At 42.8% G+C, this 20165-nt stretch overlaps 2 protein-coding genes across 2 annotated transcripts in view; both read right to left on the bottom strand.

The window, feature by feature from the left end:
• ubap2a (ubiquitin associated protein 2a) overlaps nt 1-3674 on the bottom strand; it is a 30138-nt gene extending 26464 nt beyond the window's left edge. Inside the window, exon 1 of the mRNA XM_063210946.1 lies at nt 3535-3674. The gene's annotated coding sequence lies outside the window, so the exon portion shown is untranslated. The remainder of the gene's footprint in view (nt 1-3534) is intronic.
• A 572-nt stretch (nt 3675-4246) lies between these two features.
• Nucleotides 4247-19301, bottom strand: dcaf12 (DDB1 and CUL4 associated factor 12). The gene is made up of 9 exons (XM_063210943.1): nt 18865-19301; nt 12223-12516; nt 11644-11913; nt 10479-10539; nt 9554-9747; nt 9173-9238; nt 8689-8851; nt 7824-8011; nt 4247-6115 (listed from the first exon to the last, which is right to left on the bottom strand). The coding sequence occupies exons 1-9, from the start codon at nt 18922-18924 to the stop codon at nt 5957-5959; spliced, it is 1455 nt and encodes a 484-aa protein (XP_063067013.1). The 5' UTR covers nt 18925-19301; the 3' UTR covers nt 4247-5956.
• Between the last annotated feature and the right edge of the window lie 864 nt (nt 19302-20165).

Raw genomic sequence — 20165 nt, 5'->3', positions numbered from 1 at the left:
TCCGTCATTGACGGATTTTTTTGAAGGATGACGGAAAATTCTGAAGCCTGTCCGTCATTTTGACGGATCAATATTCAGGGTGATGATACATAAATCACAAGTGTAAGTAGGCCTACGCCTCTATCGAGTAGAGCAAATATGCATTTCAATTAGGCATAGTTATCAGCGCAGATAATTTCATGCTACTATCGTTTGCCTTTCTCCCTCTCACTTGTCATACCATGCGCCGCAGCTGGGCCGTGCGGCTGGCTGCAGCAGAGCGCGCGCCTCTGCTCTTGCTCAAAATAATGAATTAAAATTAAGACGTTGCCACGGTACACGTGTGACTTCGACTTTAAGAATCAGAACTATGTGTAGCCTACTACATTTACCGACCATCTGATTTTCTGCCAATGACGAAGTTGTCCCTCTATCGCCCTTCATAGAAGCATTCTTTCATAACTCCTCGCTTGAAACATAAACAAATGCGAATAGCACGTTTGCTAGCCAGAACCTTCACTCAAAGGCAACGCAGGTCTAAAACGGCTTCAGGACATTAACTAATAAAAACGACGGATATTCAAGAACCTAAATATTACCAGGCAACGCAACTTAAAACTTGCCAAACGTTGCCAGAAACGGCTAACCTTCTCTCATTTCGATAGCTGGTTCACCCATTATAGGCGATATATTTTTTATTCAGACAACATATAAGCCGATGGGGCTGCGTATGGAGAGGCTCCTTTTACCGTCGCTGACATGTTTCAACAAAGTTTTGGGAAATCTGGTCGTCTTCCTGTAGGCTTCAGTGCCTGTATCTACTGTCCGGGCTACACCTTTCTGCTTCAAGACGGCTTTCCTTCCCATCGTGCATGTGAAGTCCAACGCGAATAGTATTTCACACTGCGCCTTTGTATTACAATCGGTGCATTAATCAGAGCAAAACGAGTGACTGACAGCTGTTGGATAAATCCCTGCACGCGTCTTTTAAAAAAGTGCTTGTGGTGACTATAGCGCTGAACACTGAATCAGACGCTTGTCATGAGAGATATCTGCAGCTTTTTAAACAGTGCAATGAGGGAGGCAGAGAGAGAAAGTGAACAGCAAAATTGACTCCATCCTCGAAGTTGGAGAATGAATGTCGAGTGAAAGGGGGTGTATTCACAGCGGTTTACTCTCAATTGGCCGCAATTGCGCATGTGTTGTTCTCGGTGCGGTGTCGCGACCCCCCACATTGAGAAACAAGGTTGAGAATTTAAAAAATAGGCGATGACGGATTTTTTTCGACCCTGTCCGTCAAAATGACGGACTGTGAAAAAGTCTAGCGCAACCTCTGTTCAGTGAGTATCATATATCCAGAGATATAAATCTAGTTGGACTGGATGGTGCAATGGGAACTGCTACAAATCCCTGTCCACACCCCCTTTTGTCGCTCCCTCACTCATACTCAAACTAAACACATATACAGATTATCAGTTGTCCAGCATAAATTTAGGCCTGCTGGGATAGTCCGCCTGGGTGTCCATTTACATGTGTCCCGACGGTGGCCCCCTGTCCTCACAACCTGAACCCACCCCAAAAACACTGCACATCCCACTGTGTTCAGCAGCCTCTCGAACACAATGCAAACGCTGCTGCCAAAGGAAAAATAACATCTAAATCCCAAAGAGAGTGAAAACAACAGCTTTGCCCAGCTCTGTCTGTATTAAAACATTTCTGATCGGAGTTTCATAGTCCAGATCACTCTAAATGCAACAATGTTGCAGTGGTAAAGACAGATTTGTTAGTTTGTGCCTTCATGACCATGTCACATAGAAATCTTAACTTGAAGACTATATGAAAGTTTGGTGTATGCCCGACGGTTGCATCGTGTATCCCTATACATTTAAGGTTTTTGATATTATTTCTACGACCACTATCCAATTCTCACTCCAAGCGAACTGTTAAATCGATGTCGTAGTTCGAGGAAGTACATAATTTAGCGCTTGCGCCTCGTGCTTTAAAGCCAACAGCCAGTTATACGGCCTACCAGCCAATTTAGAAAGCATCAATAATTCCGCTTAAATACGTGTATAAAAAGACACAATGTACCGGTGAGTGTGCGGGCGAATTATGTCGTAGTAGAGGTAGGAAAGATCACAATACCAGAAGCTCGTGCGTTTTCTCCACTTAGTGGCAAATGGACGATGCATTCACAATGCACCATAAACGATGGTGTTAAAAATCGTTGGGGGAGACTCAAGAAAAACAAGTGGTCTTTTCGAGCAAAAAAAAACGGGAAGAAAGACCCAAACAAAGCAGTCGCTTCTTTCCTGACGTCGATCGCTAATGACGTTTCCATAAGATCTGTGCCATTGGTTAATTTGTTGCCAAAGTCTCCCCATAAACACAGTTCATGGCACTGATAATGCAGTTTAAATGGGACAAAATGTGTGTAGCCCTTTTCATCTTATTCTCTGCATAACAAATGTCAATCGCCCCTACTCACACATCATCAGTCACGAAAATAAAACAAGGAGGAAAAAACGGATAAACCAAAGACTGTATTCACAAACGGATATAAGATACGCTATAGAATGAAATCACGATGTACTAAAACCATTCTCTTGTATAATGTAGGCTCACTGAAAAGCAAGTACATATATATGTTAACTAGCATTCGTGAGTTTACCAGAGTATCATCCAAATCTTTGATATCATCGACCACCTTGATTATACAACAGGATTTGCAGGGTAATTCTGATTCTGAAATGTGTTCGGAAGGACTAGTAATACGGATGTCGCGCTGCACAAGCAGGAATAAAATGCAATCCAAAGCATGCCTATTGTTGATGTTACCAGGGGAAAACAAGCAATAGCAAGATAAGTTGAACTATCTTGAAGTAAATATTGTTATACATAGCGCAAGTGCAAATATGAGTTTATGTTACCTTTAGAATTGAACAATGCCAGTGTTTCCAATTGCGTGTGTGTTATTATTCTTCCAGCAGAAAAACGGATTGAGATATTTCGCAATAACAACAATACGGCCCCTACATCACTTCTGTTGCATTGGCAATAGCTATGGTCGATTCTCTTTGTCCTAGCTGAAGTGTTAGCTGGCTAGCTGGTCTGACTAATTTCCTCTGTTCAATTGTTGTAGCATTGCTAGCTGAATAGCTATAAACTAAGCTAACAAATACACGACCGCCCGGCGTCCTTGTATAAACTACGCCTTATAAATAATCTGTGTTATCAATCGATAAAGAAAAATACAGTAAACATAAGGAACGATGGGCGTAAACAACATCATAAAACCACGATGGCCCAGGGAAATAGCGCATTTTGCTGAAAATGGCCACAGAACAGGGCTAAAATCCCACTCCGACGTTTGCTAGCTAGCTCACCGGGGAGCAAGCCAACAGAGTTGCATAATAAAATCGAGGAGATTAACATGATTTGGTGGGGTAAACATCATCACGTTTCACAACAGATTACATCAGAGGGAACATATTTTAGTTGTTTACATTAAAAACACAAAGTTTATGTCTGAAGACAAGATTTGTTTTTTATTACCTGCTAACACGCTTCACTCAGCCAGCAGCAGATACGGTCACGTGACTCACCGCGCCACCGTTGCTTTCCCTGGATCCGCGAAAGGAGCACTCCACGCACGCGCGCGCGTTCACAAGACAGAAAATAACAACACAGACTCCTGGTGGACAAACGTGAGCTACATGATCTCTCCGCCCGTATGTTCAGAATACAAGACTTTCTTACGCACTTCAATACGGTGAACATGATTTTTTGTTTACTTTTCTTCGTTCAAGATACGGGTTTCTTTAATTGTACCGGTAGATGGATGAATTGTGAACCTCAATCAATGATGTGAACTGTGAATCGAATCACAAGTAGGCCAAGATCTCATGATGGAAGTGGAACGGCGCATTCCACAATTCGGTTACAAAGCACCTCTTGGGTGCCCTCTAGTGTTCAAGGGCATGCTGGACTGAAGTAAAACCATAATCTGCTTTCCGAAATAGAAATGAAATTCACACAGCAACAGGTTCAAAGAAGCAAAAATACATCAATAGATTTTTTTATTCATTATTTTCCTCCCCCTTTAAGATTTATGTTGCTTCCTGATGTTGAGCTTGTTAATGTACAATACCTTAGACTCAGTAATCTGTAAAAACATTCATGAAGTGTGTATAAAAAAAAGAGGGAACCACCTAATAACAACAGGTTAGTTCACACACACTCAAAACACACATCCTCAGACAGTGTGACTCCCCATTTTTTCCTCAAATACTTATACATACACATTTATATATAAAATAAATCTTTAAAGTGATGGTTATTATTTATATATCTATATATATGATCATACTCCTGTTTATGTTCATTTGTAGCTGTTCTAACATTGTCATGGCAACTTTCAAAAAGTCCATGCTTTTATCACGTGGTGTGGTGGGGATGTTTACAGAAAACCTAAGAAAGCCTTGGTCTTTCACAGAAAGACGGCAAAAGGCAACAGAGTCATTGCACTGCTCTACCATTTCAAAGGCAGTGGAAGAGAAAAAGGACAGCGGAGCTGCATAAAGATATGGCCACTTTCCCCAGGGAAGGTAGGAAAAGATTGCCAGATGCAACTCTAGAATGTTGTTACACACCTACAGTAGGCCTGTGAACTATAATGATTGAACTCAGAAAATAAATAAGAACAATAATATAATAATTTGGAATAAAAGTAATACTAATAATAAATGAATGTTAGACTCACACAAACCGCCTGGTTAGAATTTGAAACAAAAATAAGCATTCTGCAAAATGATCTGCAAAGAGACAACGTAGAACATGGAAGGAGCTTAACAGTCAGTTTCATTCCATCATTACAGGAGGAAAAGAAAAAAAAGAAAGAAAAAAAGAGAGTCCCACAATCTGATTGGCTCTGTAATGACTTTCTTTGATTGGCTAGTTCCACAGCCGCGTCCATTTTAAAAGGCAGTTTTGCTGGGCTTTTCTCCATGTTCAATCTGAGTCTCTTTGTCCCAATGTCCCATCCTTTTACCCCCTTCACCATCTTCAAGACATCCATGTGTCTTTAGTTCTCGTCTCCGCATCGCCCCCCCTCTCCACTTTTTAGTCCATCCCTCACACAAGAGAGCCTGAAATTCCAGACCGGTGGACAGGTGCTTCTCAGACATACATGCACACACAGTCACACACTATAATGAAGATTGCTTGCGCATCTCACACGTAACTGGATACAACCACTAAGGGAGAGAAAAAGGAGTACTTCTTCGGAATGAAATGGACTTTATACAGTTGTTGATGTATACAAAAATATGACTAAAACCCCCAAAAAAGTGTTCAAATCCCTGGGTGTGATTTAAATGATTCATATCTTAGAATTTTGTTCATTACAAAAACAGAAAGGAAGAAGAAAAAAAAAAACACAAAACATTGGCAAATGCAGTTGACGATGGGGCCTTTCCCCTTCATCCTGTACTGTCACAATCACCCAGGGAGTGGGGGTTGATGAGAGGGGCCTCCCTGAGAGGAACCCATTCTATTCAAAGTACTTAAACAACACACACATGTGCACACACACACACACACACACACACACACACACACACACACACACACCGAGCATTTCTTACTGCTGCTGGGAGAGCAAAGGGGGCTGGACCCAAAGGTGGACACAGAGCGCAATCCTGGTGGCCAACAATGAGCTAAAACATCGATATACAAAGTGTTCCATGAGGACTGTGTGACATGAGGGCAAACAAAGTGTACGGCCAACGATAGAAAGACCGCCAGCACCATCTGTGGCTAAGCGTGCACATGTTCTTGAGTGTGAGGGTTGAGTAAGGGGGGCGGGCGAGAGTTAAAAAGTGTGTGCACATGGGATGTGTGAGGGTGAGGAGAGGGGTGTAGCAGAGACAGAGCGATGGCGTGAAAGTACAGGGGGGGGGCGGATGGATGGAGGAGGCTAACTCCACAGGCCGGCATAGTTCCCGTGCAGGCCGGAGCAAAGGGGCCCGCCTGCCACAAAGAGCTTGGTGCCAGAGGCGTCGTAGCAGTGGGTGTACACCGCGTTGGGGAAGGAGCCGATGTCGGAGAAGTAGCTTCTCCACGTCTCGTCGTGATTCTACAACAAAAAAGAAAAGAAGGGAGAGACAAAGGGTTAAAGGTAGTGTATGTAATATTTTTACTAGATTATTTCCAGAATTCGCGTTGCTCATTCATGTTACCTTTTTCGCGACTACTTAACACCATCAAATTTTAAGTTTTCATTATGACTGGGAAAAATGACACTGTTCATACTGTCTGCCATTTTGAATTTCCAGTAATGGACATTTTTAGCTGCAAAACTAAATGTACTTTGGTCATCATACTAGTAAATATTAGTTTATTACTGAGTAAATAATCATGACACAATCAAATTTAGGAATAGGCAACATGGCTGCAATGAGCCTACAAAATAATCCTACAAATGTATGCAAAACTGTATGCAAAAGCTTTACGTTGAGGAACTATAGCAGCCAAAAGCTTGCCGTTTCAGTAAAACAGTTTTTGCACAGAACTTGAAGTATGTGGATTTACTTTGAACAGCATGAAGGCTACTTACTAGAGATGGGACCAAGTCACTAATTTGCAAGTCACAAGTCTCAAGTCCTTCCCATCAAGTCCGAGTCAAGTCACAAGTTGAGACACATATGACCAATTCAAGTCCATGTCGTACTCAAGCCAAGTCCAAGTTCAAGTTCAAGTCTCATTTTTCTCAAGTCCATAATAACTCACTATGTGTTTTATGCACAATCTTCACTACTTTTGATCATAAATTTATTACCTCTCCACACATCTATGCATGCCCCCCCCTTTGCCAATCGCATTCTTAACAAATATACGTAGTTGGCCTATTGGTACTGGTTGGGGAATCATTTAATTTTCATCTTTTTCATTTAATATGCTCACATACAAATGCAGAAAATGGAATATGTCTAGACTTGACATGCCATTGCAAGTCATCGCAAGCTAAAACTGTCAAATCCAAGTCAAGTCAAAAGTCATTCCCAATATTGCCAAGTCAAGTCATTTGTAACTCAAGTTCAAGTCCACATCTCTGCTACTTACTACCTAGAATATCTGGGACCAAAATAAGTATGGAATAGCGGACGACGAGGTGTCCCGATATTAAGGGAAATAATGGACGAGGCGTTCTAAACAGCCCGACGGCGCAGCTGAAGGGCTGTTCGCTTCGCCAAGTCCATTTTCCCTTGATATCGGGACACCTCGAAGGCCGCTATTCCGCTTATCACCCGGTTACCAGCATTTAAGTATTCATTTATTAATATGTTGATCTAAGGCTTCGTGAGAAAGTAGATTCACCACTGCGCTTGGTACGTTGCCATGGGCACCACTTCCTAATCTAGTGAGACGCGCCTCTATCGGAGGCATGTAAGGACGCGCGCAGAATGTTGGTGACTTGACAACCAAATGCAATAGAATTGACGACTGGGTTTTTGACTTGACAACCAGATGCGATAGAATTAGTAATGGGGTCTTGACTAGACAACCAGATGCGATAGAACTAACGACGCGGTCTTGACTAGACAACCAGATGCGATAGAACTAGTAACGGCACTTCGCCAGAAAGTTAGAGAAGAAGCAACTTGGACGCCCGCACGCCCGCATGACATCATAGGTGTCCTGCTACCGGGGAATAAAGGACACCTGCTCAGCCAATCAGAAGACGTTGCGTCTGCTCACTGGGTGATAAAGGCCAAATATCACCTCAAATTATCTTACACTGGTTGTTGTTAACTACTTCTTAAAAGACAAAAGCTACCACATACCAGCCAGCCTCTGCCAGTGGTGAGTTTCAGGATGCTTTCTGCTGGTCGTGAGCGGTAGCCACCCTGGCATCCCGCTGGGCAAGTGGGGTCTTCCAGGAAGCGCTGGGCACGGATGTCGTAGAAGAGCAGTGACCCCTGGCCAGTGCCCACCGTCACAATGTGCTCGTAGAAGCTCACCGAGCGGATGCCTGTCGACCACACGCATAACATATTAGAGGTCATTGGTACACACTCAAAATTCCCCTGCCCATTCTCAACACCTGCGTTTCACCTTCATCTGTTCCTCTCACAGTATTTGGTCAAACTTTATTTTAAAGCCGCTCTCTGCAGTTTTTGTGGTGGCCTCTAACATGCCTGCCTAAAAATCTAACCAGTCTAACCATTTTTTCACCACCCCTCACTCACAGTTTGAATGTTTTTGAAGAAATAGTCGATTCAATAGTAAAATTGTACTACGTATAATTACGTAAAGTCAGATTTTCATATGACCAGGGTTTTTTGTGTTCTTCACACACTTGATTGGGTCCGTCAGCCAGAAGTTACAAATGGCAATTTCTGACAGCAGACCGTGGAAATGGTCAGCAAATTCACAGTTTTCCTATTAATGACTCCTTTAAGGTTACATCACTTTGGTACAAATTAACAAGGTATGTAACATTATGTGCACTGAATGTGCATAGTATTAAGTGACTAGCTAATACATTTAAATACAACAAATCATAAAATAAGGAGTTACCCAGCATTCTTGCATTGTGTGTGTGTGTGTGTGTGTGTGTGTGTGTGTGTGTGTGTGTGTGTGTGTGTGTGTGTGTGTGTGTGTGTGTGTGTATTCACTTAATCATCAATCTTAAGAGAATAAACATACCACTGCCACGTTCCCTTGAGCTGACTGATTTGATGTTCTGCGAGGCCTGCCGAGGGTCCAGGAATGACACGTGGGCCTGAGAGCCCACCGCGTACACCGACCAGTCCAGCCCATACGCCAGACACACATTCTCTTTACAGTGAGGCAGCTTTGTGGAGAGCTCCTGAAAATGAAAAAGAAAATGGAGGGATCAATGTGCAGTATAATCACACAAGACAGCACAATCATACATACATACTAGTAATCAAACATAGTCAACAATAGAGCAATGTGTACCTTATTTTTTTTTTTGAATGTAGGGAAAAAATAGCATCAAGTAACAAAACATTATACCTATCCTCACTCCACCCCGCACCCAATCCTGACCAACACATTTTCATCACTGTTGAATATAGGTGTTCTTTTATAATATAGAGCAATTTGAAATATGGTGTGTGCACTGGATGCACTACCAACACAAAGGTGCTATTAAAAGCACACACACCTTGCACAGGTTATCCTCAGCCTTCCAAAGGTGGAAGTATCCGTCCAGTGATACAGCACCAAGTTCCTGCGAGGTAAAGAAAGAAAATATACAATACGTCAATATCTACTAGTAGTGCTGCAGGAACGTGTGTCGTGAGTGTATTTCCATGCATATTTTGTGACACTTTCTGTGTGCATAGTTCTACAATAAGCATGTGTGCCGAAGCTTCTAATCTCGAGTTTCAGGAAAAATACAACAACAGTGTATGGATGCTGATGTCGTCCAAACAATGTTTTAGAGATTATGAAAAATAAATGCTTCTGCGCAACCTTCCTCTGAGTTCTTCATCATTCCAACACATTACTTTCGTTGTTCTCCTGCCCCTTAGTGCTGACTGACCTTATGGCTATTGTTGAAGGCTAGGGCGCGGACTTTGCAGTTGTAGGGGTTGGTGTACTCCTTGGGGATGTCCTTCAGGGCGCGGTGGGAGATGTGCGTGTAGCCGGGAACGCCCTCCTCGTCCTCCCGCCGCTCCGCCTGGCTCAGCACCTCCTCTGACACCTCCCACAGCCCCATGGAGCCGTCACGGGAGCCTGCGGGGAGACACGGGGAAACCCAAAGCTCAGTTACATTCGTGCCCCGTTCTTTTGAAAATTAGTAGTTGGTAAGCCCGAGTTAGTTCTCCCGGCATCCGTTGTAAATGTGTTCTATTGCAACAGTTGGGGACGGTAAAAATGTCTGAGAATACTAATGTTAAACAAACTCTGACTTCACCAAACTGCTCTGGGTTCGTGCCAATTTGATTACCCGTTCTATTGCACTTTCGCAAGGCAGTATTTTGCAGAGTCCCGACCACAAAAGAATGAACCATTAGATACACAGATGAGTCTATGCACACTATGAATACAGACCCACGGGTGCACACAAACTCACACACAATTCTGTTTGTCTCGGGAGACTACGGGAAGATGCAGGTCAACACAAGGACATTGACATTGGGAAAATTATTACTTACAAGACACAGGGGAGTCTATGCGCCATGCACAAATACTGGCACATACACACAATATACTGTACACTCAACTGCTTCAAACCAGTTTTGACTGGTACAAACCCGTTCTAACGGGCTTAAACCGATTCAAACTCAATGCACACATATGCATAACTGTTATTGTATTTCCAGATTCAATACGGTCACATTGGACTGGACTGAAATAGCATTTGAAATTTCCCCACAAGTTACCTTGTGAGAACATTTCAATAGGTTTCACACACAATGCAGCAAGTAAACCAAATCTCCAAGAGGGGGAAAAAGTCTGCTTACCAGACACTGCCATGCGGTCACTGATCCAAGCAATGGAAAAAATCCAGTCATTATGCCCATCCTGAGAGAAAGGGGGAAAAGAGCAACAGAGAGCACATGTGCAGCATGAATAGACATGCATAATGGACATTCACTTTATCACATTCACAGACCAATCATGAGGGTGACACTGCCCTGAGGCACAACAACGCCATTCACCAAAGTGTCACCCTGCCATCGAGATTTAGTGGCAGCATAACAACAGGGAAAACCAAGGAGGAAGAAAGACAGCTATTTACAGTGGGGTCAAACCACACACGTGCAACCCCTCAGCTTGTGTCCCTTGTCTTTCCATTCCCATTAGTAATTGGTTGGCATCACTTGTCACATGTGTATCGACAGAGGCGTTACAGTAAGAGTGTCAGCATGGTAAAAGATCATAAAGTCAACTAAACACCACAGGAATAATCTTAAAGAATAGTTTTCCAGTGGAGAAATGTAGAATTCATAGGTTTTATTATGTTCGCAATTTTACAGAAATAACAGCTGGAGCAGAACACCAAATGTTCATGACGAAAAGGAGAATAATATTGTTAACTAAAGGCACTACATTCTGGTGGAATTCGGTAGTTCTTTAAGTGCTCAGGAATAACCCCGGTGATGTGGAAATCCGGCCTAATCAACTGAAATGGAAACACTGTGCGATAAGAGCATGTGTTTTCATTTTTCCACCAGTAGTTTGTTGGTTTTACAAGTGGACCTATAAGTTGCCTTGAGCACTGGACCTCCTATTCCCACGCTAGGGCACAGGTGAAATGAGGTGAAGGTGATTCGGAGGTCCATTACATGCTTCAACTAACAAACCTGGCTCAACACTGCATTGAATGGGGTCAAATGCTGTTGGACTTAGTACCAGTTCCCTGGCGGGATTTAATGCAACACATTGACATGCAAGACTCAAATTGATGTGAAAGTGTCTCATCCTACATTTGATCAAAACTGGGATATGCCTCAAAAAAATGGGGTATTAATATGAAAAAGCCTTTTTTATTTACATACATACCACAGCAATTACAATTCAACAAAATGTAGCAATGTACTGAAAATGGTTTGGTTACATATCCACATTAACCAAACAATTTGTGTTTTTAAATAATACATTATTCAGGGCGCGTACAGCACTCACATCTCCGACGCAGACGGGGTCTAGTGTGGGCAGCCTGTAGATGGCTAGGCTGTTGGGGTTGTCTCCGCCGGTGGCCAGCAGTGTGCCCGAGGGGTTCAGCTCGATGGCGTGGATGCCGCAACCCTGCTGGTTGTCCAGCGGGGAGCCCGAGCTCGGCACCAGGGAGCCTGGGATGCCCCTCACCCCCATGGAGCCCAGCCCACGCCGCTCACGATCCCGCAGCATGGGGATGCGCGTAATCTGCCCCGTCAGCACATCCACCACAAACAACTACAGGCCAGAGGGAGGGAGAGCGAGAGAGAGAGAGTGCACGGGAGAGATGAGGGGGCAACAGGTGAGTCAGTGAGACAAAGAAACACATAAATATACATTTAAAAACAAATAAAACATGAAAAAGAACACAGGAATCACATAAAAAAATGACCAAAAATAAACACCAGTGAGACTGAGCAACCTTAGTCTTGAGCAAAGAGGTTATCGGTGACTCAAAATCGCAAAAAACACAGACGCTAATGGACCAGGTGGCAATCTGACAAATTTTAACAAACACAATCATCTTATGCCATCCCTTTCCCTTACCGTATTACACTTGGTCCCACACACGACCTGCCTGTGGTTGAGCCACTGGGAGGCAAACACCTTGTTGAGGCGTCCAAGGGAGAACTCCCGCTCGCTCAGGATGGCGGGCAGGCGGGAGGCGGCGAAGCCGCGCAGGTTGCGCTGGAGGTGCCATTCGTGCTGCTGCTGCGGCCGGAACTCGCGCCCGCGCAGAGCCCACACCACCGAGCGCCGGCAGCGCCACTCCTGGGCGTGCCGTGAGCATGCCGACAAGCGTGCCCTCTTCTGCCCAGCACCAGCACTGCCCCAGCCCCCCTAGGGAGAGAAGAGAAGGAACGAGGTGAGAAGGAGTTTGTGAGAGACAGAGAATAGAAAAGAAGGATAGCCGAAACATTTGGCAGACTTGTGGTGAGACTTCAGTTAAAATAAACTCTACTAGTCTGCGTTTGAGGGTTTGAACAAGAGATGATTCATTCAGAGTTGTAAAAGCTGGACATTTTCCGATGCCCATCTCACCATGACCCCCAATATAAACCCTTTATGGAAGAGGAAGAAAAAATACTGCAATACAACATCTTGGGCTATCAAGAACAGACTAAGAAAAGCCTTTCTTGAATCCTATTGTAGCTTAATTCTCATCAATTTTCACAGCATTTCTTGATTTTATCTTCCAGCCTATTATTTTACCTCAGAGTAATGCAGCAGGTGTAGTTAAGTTATGCCATCAGCTTTATTCAAACGTTTCCATTTTACCCTGACTGGCTATGAAGGAAGAGTTTCATATTGGAACCAAATATTTTTCAGTGCACTGCATCAAGCATCGAACAGATGCTTTAGTTTGTAGTTCATTGGTTCCCAGGGATTCTGGGAAATGTCTTGACTCTAATGACACCATAACTTCCCTGAATCACATATTATTCTGTTGCCAAAGGCTACTCATAATGAAATGAATCCACTGCAAGATGTCAAACGATAACTCTCAAAATAATAAGTTTAAACTAAGAGAGTGCCTTATGCTTTTGCTTTTCCATTTGTGCTTTTAAAAACTCACCCGAAGGTCTAAATAACCAAAATGTTCTGAGCAATAAATGCACATGTAATGAATTATGTGTGGGACATCTATGACTTTGAACCATAAACTTAGTTACATCCTACGCCAGGGGTGGGCAATTATTTTTGCCCAAGGGTCACATTGGGTTCACTTCAGAATATTGGCCAAAGGGCCAGATTTCACAGGCAATTTGCCTGCCAATAATAAGAAATAATGTTCATAGTCATAACTTTTTGGTGACTTCATTCCTACACATTGCACTGCAATGTATATAGATGAATACAGCAGCCTACTATGGAGTAAGTGGTCATCTCAAAACAGCAAGGTCCCTAGCTTTGGTAGCCATTTTAATAATGTTAGGTGAGAGCATCACTTTGTAAAAGTTGTCTTTCTTGTAAAGGCTCTGCAGGCCACATGAAATGGGCCTAAGTTTGCCCACATGTGTCCTACGTAGGGCTGTCGCGGTATGAACATTTAAGCTCACGGTTATTGTGACCAAAATTATCACGGTTTTCGGTATTATTGCTGTAATTTTGAAACGTTTTTTTGAATATGTTTAGAAAGCATTGATAGTCCTACACAAACTGAAATAGGTCCAAGGTGCAAGGTGCTCATCATTATATTTAAACATTAAGACAAAATTAGGATAAAAGGGGGAAAAAAGTCATGGTCATGTTTTTATTTCAGTTATGACAGAACTTCCTAAGATCACGTCATTCAATTAGGCTGCAGTCCCTGAGCTAAAAGGTTTAGCTCTGCTGCCCTACACCAATGGAGCTGATGTCAAGACCGACTGAGCAGCTCGAGTCCAGTTTCAGTCTGTTGGTCCGTTGAGCCCTTAAGAGACCTTGGTTCACAAAAACTGTCCTCCACATCTCAATATAGTAGCCACTTGATCAGGGCCACACATTATGCTAAACTCAAATACTAAGTGATATTTTTTTAGTGTTATTTTATCCTTGATGCGGTCAAAAAAAAACAAAGGCATGTTCTTGTTTGCAGTGGCAAATAGTTTGTTAACAGTATGAGAATGAATGAAGCCTAGTCTGCCTATCAGCTCTGCGTGACATCTTGTAACTTAATATCTCTGCAACTCTATTGCATATGACAAATCTGGCCAGGACATTTTATATTACTAATAATCTAACTCTGTTCAGAGCATTAATTGCACCAATATCGCACAACAACAACATTGTACAACAGTTACATTTAGCTTCCTTTGAAGTTGATAGCTTTACAAACCGTTTCCTGCCCAATTTCCCCACAAGCTGTTTATGGTCTAAATCAATTTGCTCTGGTGACTGAGGGAATTGAGTGTTCAGCCATAACAAACAAGAGTCTGGTTATTCGCTGCCTGCTGTGCTCCTGATCTTATTTACACTAGGAAGGGGGTCATCCAGAGAGACCCTGTTGTCAGCTTGACTAGGCTATCGGTAGCCCTCCGCCACAGTCTCTGACATGGACTTCACAAAGAATGGTGGGAGTTCCAGCCAATCAGGCTCCTCCGATGAAAAGGTGGGAGGGGTTACAATTACCGAGACGTGTCTGAGTCACTGGTTAGCTGCAGCAGACGGACGCTTGTTAACATGCTGATGGGCAGTGACACGCCACCGCCACCAATACTCCCCGTGCTACCCATATCTTTCTAGGCCACTGTGTACAAAGAGACTGATGCGTTTGCTGAGAAAGCCACATCACTACAAATTATTACACTTGCCTCATATTCAATGGCTCTTTCTAGTGTTAAAAAAAACCTGCCCAGCAACTTGATAGAGTATGAAGTTTAACTAAAAACATCAAGTGACAGTATCAATCTTGACTAGGGCACTGTGACAGAAGACAGTGGCAGCCATTTTACTACATGGCACGCTGAAACACACCTTGCGAACTCTCGACGGAAGAGCGTCCAATGTGTGTAATTGTAAATGTATACTCAGTAGTTGCGCAACACAAAAGCTCTCTCCATGCGGCTCATCCCGACGGCAGATAGACAGTAGCCCTTACTGACCCACATCTACGTTGCCAAGTAGGTCAGGCCAGGATCTTAGTCTGTGTACGCTTGTTTGAATGCTGTAATGTGTACATACACACGCACTATGATTCCAGGCAGGGGTTGAGGATTAAGATTCAACGTCGCCAAACACCATACGTTTGTCAGCCCTTACTAAATCTATCAAACCTTTTTTTTCCCAAAATGATGGGCCACAATGCACAATGTCATGATCACAATGTAGACAATTTAAAGGTAACTTAACATTTGCAAATGATTGGTAAGCTTCAATAACATAGTAGCCTAAATACAACAAGGCTTTCATGATTTCACTAAAATACAGAAAAATAGAATACCACCACATAATGCAATATGAATAAATTAATGAATGGATGTTCTTTTCTTCACAAACTGCAACCTACGTCCACGACACCTCTGGTATAGTAAGATTACAACCATTACACGGCCATTATACAAATGCAAACCCCATCAAATGTCCTCAAACCTGGAGGGTGATGAAAAGCATAGAGTAGCAGGCATCTAGGGATGAGCAAAGAGTATCATGATGATCATGTTATGAGGATTGGACTAGTACGTAACTCAAAATGAAACCTAGGATTTCTGGTAGTGGCTGGTGGTCTAAATGCATCACCGTAGGGCTGCACGATTATGGAAAAAATAAATCACCACGATTATTTGGATCGAAATCAGAAATCACCATTGTTAATCATGATTATTAAACAACAATAACACTTTCCCCCCCCAAATTTTTATTTTAAATCGCGAAATGAAAAATACAACCAAGAATGAAACATATGAGAGATGAACAAAATAAAACTGAATTGTAGTAATAGAGGCAATAGCATGAAACTTTGTCAGACCTACAGATCTACATCTTAGGATGCTCGAAGGCAGGTCACCATTTTCACAAATTTAAATCCCGATTAGGGCTGGGTATTGCAGCTATGTTCCTGTATCGATTCGATTTCGATTCTGAGGGTTTTGAATCGATTAATCACGATTCGATTCGATTCAATTCGATTCACTCCAAATCGATTCAATCCGTTCCGTTTTTGGTGCAAGGATTTCCCCCAAAAGATGCTGTTGCCTATTTTTATATAAAAATGTCAAAGGGCTGTGGCTTGACAGTGTTAACAGATTGCTAATTTGTAATAAGTAGGCCTAGGCCTAATTGACTAATACCTACTGGGTATTTTCCATAGACCTAAATTAAACAAAAAGAACAAAAAAAATCGATTTTGTGCCCTGTGAATCGATTATGTGAATTTTAAATGATATCGATCGATTATCGATTGAATCGATTATTTTACCCAGCCCTAATCCCGATTGAAATCCCAATTTCGATATCGCGATTATTTCTATTCATTTCGATTAATTGTGCAGCCCTACATCACTGTGTTCTTCAGACAGAAATAAGTTTACACAGCTAATATCCAGGCCTGTCAAATTTATTTAGGCCTACCGCTCATCAGTTTCGGTTAACTCTTGATGCACACTTTAATGGAGTCATGCGATAAGACTGAAGTTTTGATTAGCTTTAATCAGCCATGATCCACCTGAGAGAACCAACAACCTTATCAAGTGCAGCTTTGGGCCCTTCAGTGTAGGTAAAAAATGTTTTAAGTCAACCAGAGAAAGGGTAGCTTGGGTGTAAAGTCAGATGACCTTAACTGCCATCATCAATATTGGCTGCTGCTTAACCTTAAACACTCCTAACATGCCTAATGAGACAGATGGCCTACTAGTTTACTACCAGCATACTACAGCATTCTCAAGCCTCTTTGAGAATAAAGATGGACATGTTTTAGTGAAAGAGTAAACAAAGTGTCACTTCTGTCAGGTAAAACATGGCTAGTTATGTGATTAGGGCTTACACGATTTGACAATGCCTACATTGCAAAAAAACAAAAACTTCAGTGTTTCGACTGAATTGATAAAAGATAAAATGGCATTCAACGATGACAACGAATTAGCTATGAGAAGTGTGGGAGTAGGCCTATTCTACCACCCCAAGATAGACAGAAGGTGCTCAAGGGCCTGGACAGAGGCAGTGACCTCTCGTTACCTATGAAGCAATGCCACTATGTGTAAAGCAAGGTAGTATGCTCCATCGTCAAGCATTTCTTGCTGACATCAAAGAAGGTAGATGCTACTGCACACAGCTTGCTTCACTTTCGAGGCCATTAACTTTATCTTGGCGTGGTCACGGAGGACACCATGTTACATGAACTACAAACAGTGTGTGCTATACAAAAACGTTGTGAGTGTGATGAAGGGTCTATCTGATCCTGTAAACCAAGACACAATGTATAACCAAACTGTCAGAAAAGAGACAGGCTACACGTATAATGCCAACAAACAATGTTTACAAGCCGCACAAATCTGTGAATTACAATCGAGAGCATACACAAGTTTTGGTTTATGGTAACGTTACAACAAAACCAAAGACAACGAAAGCTCTGTCAAATGCAGGCCAGTGCACTACACCAGGCATCCATGTATTTTGAGTAAACTACGCTATTATTTATATAGGTGAGGTGAACATCAACAATAAGCCTCAAATGTACTGGAGTGGTGCATAGAAGACGGTGTGATTTCCATCTAAAAGTGGTTTGTTTAGTTGGGCTTCCCAACACGGCAATAATGCTGTAATATGGATTCCCTGATTGACGCTCCCAACGCAGGACGCTCCCCTGTCGGCTCGCTCCCACTAGCCAGACTATCGGTCCCACCGCCATATAACGGAGCTAGTTATCTTTTGATGTTGTTTTTTTGTTTCTAACCCTAACCCTAACCCTAACCTTAACCCTAAACCTAACCCTAACCCTAACCCTAACCCTAAACCTAACCCTAACCCTAACCCTAACCCTAAATTGCTTGTATGTGGCAGTGTATGATAATACGTGAAATATAATCGGGTGGGACTACACGTCCGGGAGTGATAGAAACACCTGGGACTGCACGTCCGGGAGCGATCTCAGTTGGGAGTGTCCATCTACTACCGTGTAATATGTTAGCCTCCATGGCTAGCGCAAACCCTTTCGTACAGCCTACTAGAATTCAAAGCAAAATAGCGATTTGATTTAACACGAATCGTCAAGCATGTATGGGGCTGGTGCCGGCAAATCATGTTAATTATTATACACAATTTCAACTTATATCCTTCACAACATTTGCAAACCAACATGACCAATGCTAGCATTAATTAGCCGTCTTCGTCTAGCTCGCCATAGCATTACTTCACTAACCAGCGTTGGATTGAATGGTTCAATAGCATGTTTGGGTAATAAAGGCTCAGAGAAAAGGAAAGTTTTTAGATCGATAACGTGCAAGGTGTTACTAACTGCATTCAATATTAACGCATCTCTGTGAATACATGCAGCAACATGCTAATCCCAAATACATGTTGTAATGACTTGGGTTTTACAAAAGAATTAAGTTAATGGGGAGGCCAGCTAACCTTAGCTATTTCTAGTTCCCAAATAGCCAATGAACACAATTTTCACCCGCCAGCTAAAGATAGCCACGATAGCTAATGTGCCAGCTAATGTTGGCTAGCTATAGCTTGTATGCGAGCTAAACCAAACCGGTTTCCGCCTACCTGTTGTTGTTCCTTGGGATCTCCTGCTTTCCTTTTCCTGCTAACTGTTTTTCTCGCCATAATCCGACACACACAGGTCCCTCACCCACATGGAGGGCAAAAGTGACGCTGTGTACTGGTTCATATAATGGCGATTTGCTATTTGGCTGTCGCGTTTAGAGGAAGCGTCTAGTGACCGAAACGGGTGATCGGGTGATCAGACGATTGCGTCGACTGCCTTCTATGTCCGGAACCGCGCACAACGGTGGCTAGCTAGTGCATTCGATATATTTAGCTTCAGCGATGAAGCTGTTGCGAGAGGTTTCCACCTCCCAGGCCAGGACCTCTTTCTCCGCTCCCTCTGTAGCTGGGCTGGCTGGTATCTTTTCTCTTCACAAACCGCGTCACCAACGGCAACAACGGAGGAGCCGCGCGCAGCCGCAGTGAAGTTAAAAATCAACAAAAACAAGGTCGAGTGTGCATGGCTACGCACATGCGTGCGCGTTCCCCTTAGCGAGCACCAGAGCCATCTAATATCAGAGTTACGCCACTCCCATAGACCTCTATGGACCAATCTTTCCACAGCAATGGCGGCTCTCATGGAGCCTCACGGAGCGTTAACATGGAAATCCCCATTGACTTTAGTTCTATTAGAAGTTACTTAGTTCCAGGAGGTGGCGGTAGAACACAGAAAATGTGGTAAAGGTAATGTAATTTGTTTGTAATTAATCTTTGTGTGGTATGTGATGGTTCTGTGTTAGTTTCCAACGAACAGAAGTTTACTGTTAAGAAACATTTTAATCTACGCGAATCACATCACCAACCGACTTCCTGGTCCCCGGTTTGCGCAACTCTGTTATTAGATGGCTCTGGCGAGCACTGGTTGACGTCATGTACGCCCTTCTGATTTTTTTTTTTTTATTATTTTATTACAGTGCCCTATCTACAGCTTTATGCCAACATGAAATCCACTTTGTTGCCTTATTTTTAAAGTCTATGATGGTCATTATGGCTATGAATTCAGTCATTCATTTGTGACAATTTGGGGTTAAGTGTGCACAAGGGTAGCCTACATGATACAGATGAAAAGCAGGGCAATGCAGATAACAGGATACTACATTTTGTCATAGGTATGAAGAGGGCAAAGACCAAAGTCTTAACACATACCAAGTATTTGTAATTATGTCAAGGCTACTTACAGTTAAAAAAAAGGCTATGGTTCTATGAGAAAGTTCACCGAGGTCTGATTGATTTACAAGATATGTAATGTAGGCTAGGCTATGGACAGATACTGGACAGATAACTCGTTCAAGTGGGACTGC

This window comes from Engraulis encrasicolus, chromosome 11 (assembly GCF_034702125.1).
Source record: "Engraulis encrasicolus isolate BLACKSEA-1 chromosome 11, IST_EnEncr_1.0, whole genome shotgun sequence".
In the NCBI taxonomy this organism is placed as follows: Eukaryota; Metazoa; Chordata; class Actinopteri; order Clupeiformes; family Engraulidae; genus Engraulis; species Engraulis encrasicolus.
Note: the sequence above shows the minus strand (reverse complement) of the source record. Positions and strands in the feature narration are given on the sequence as shown.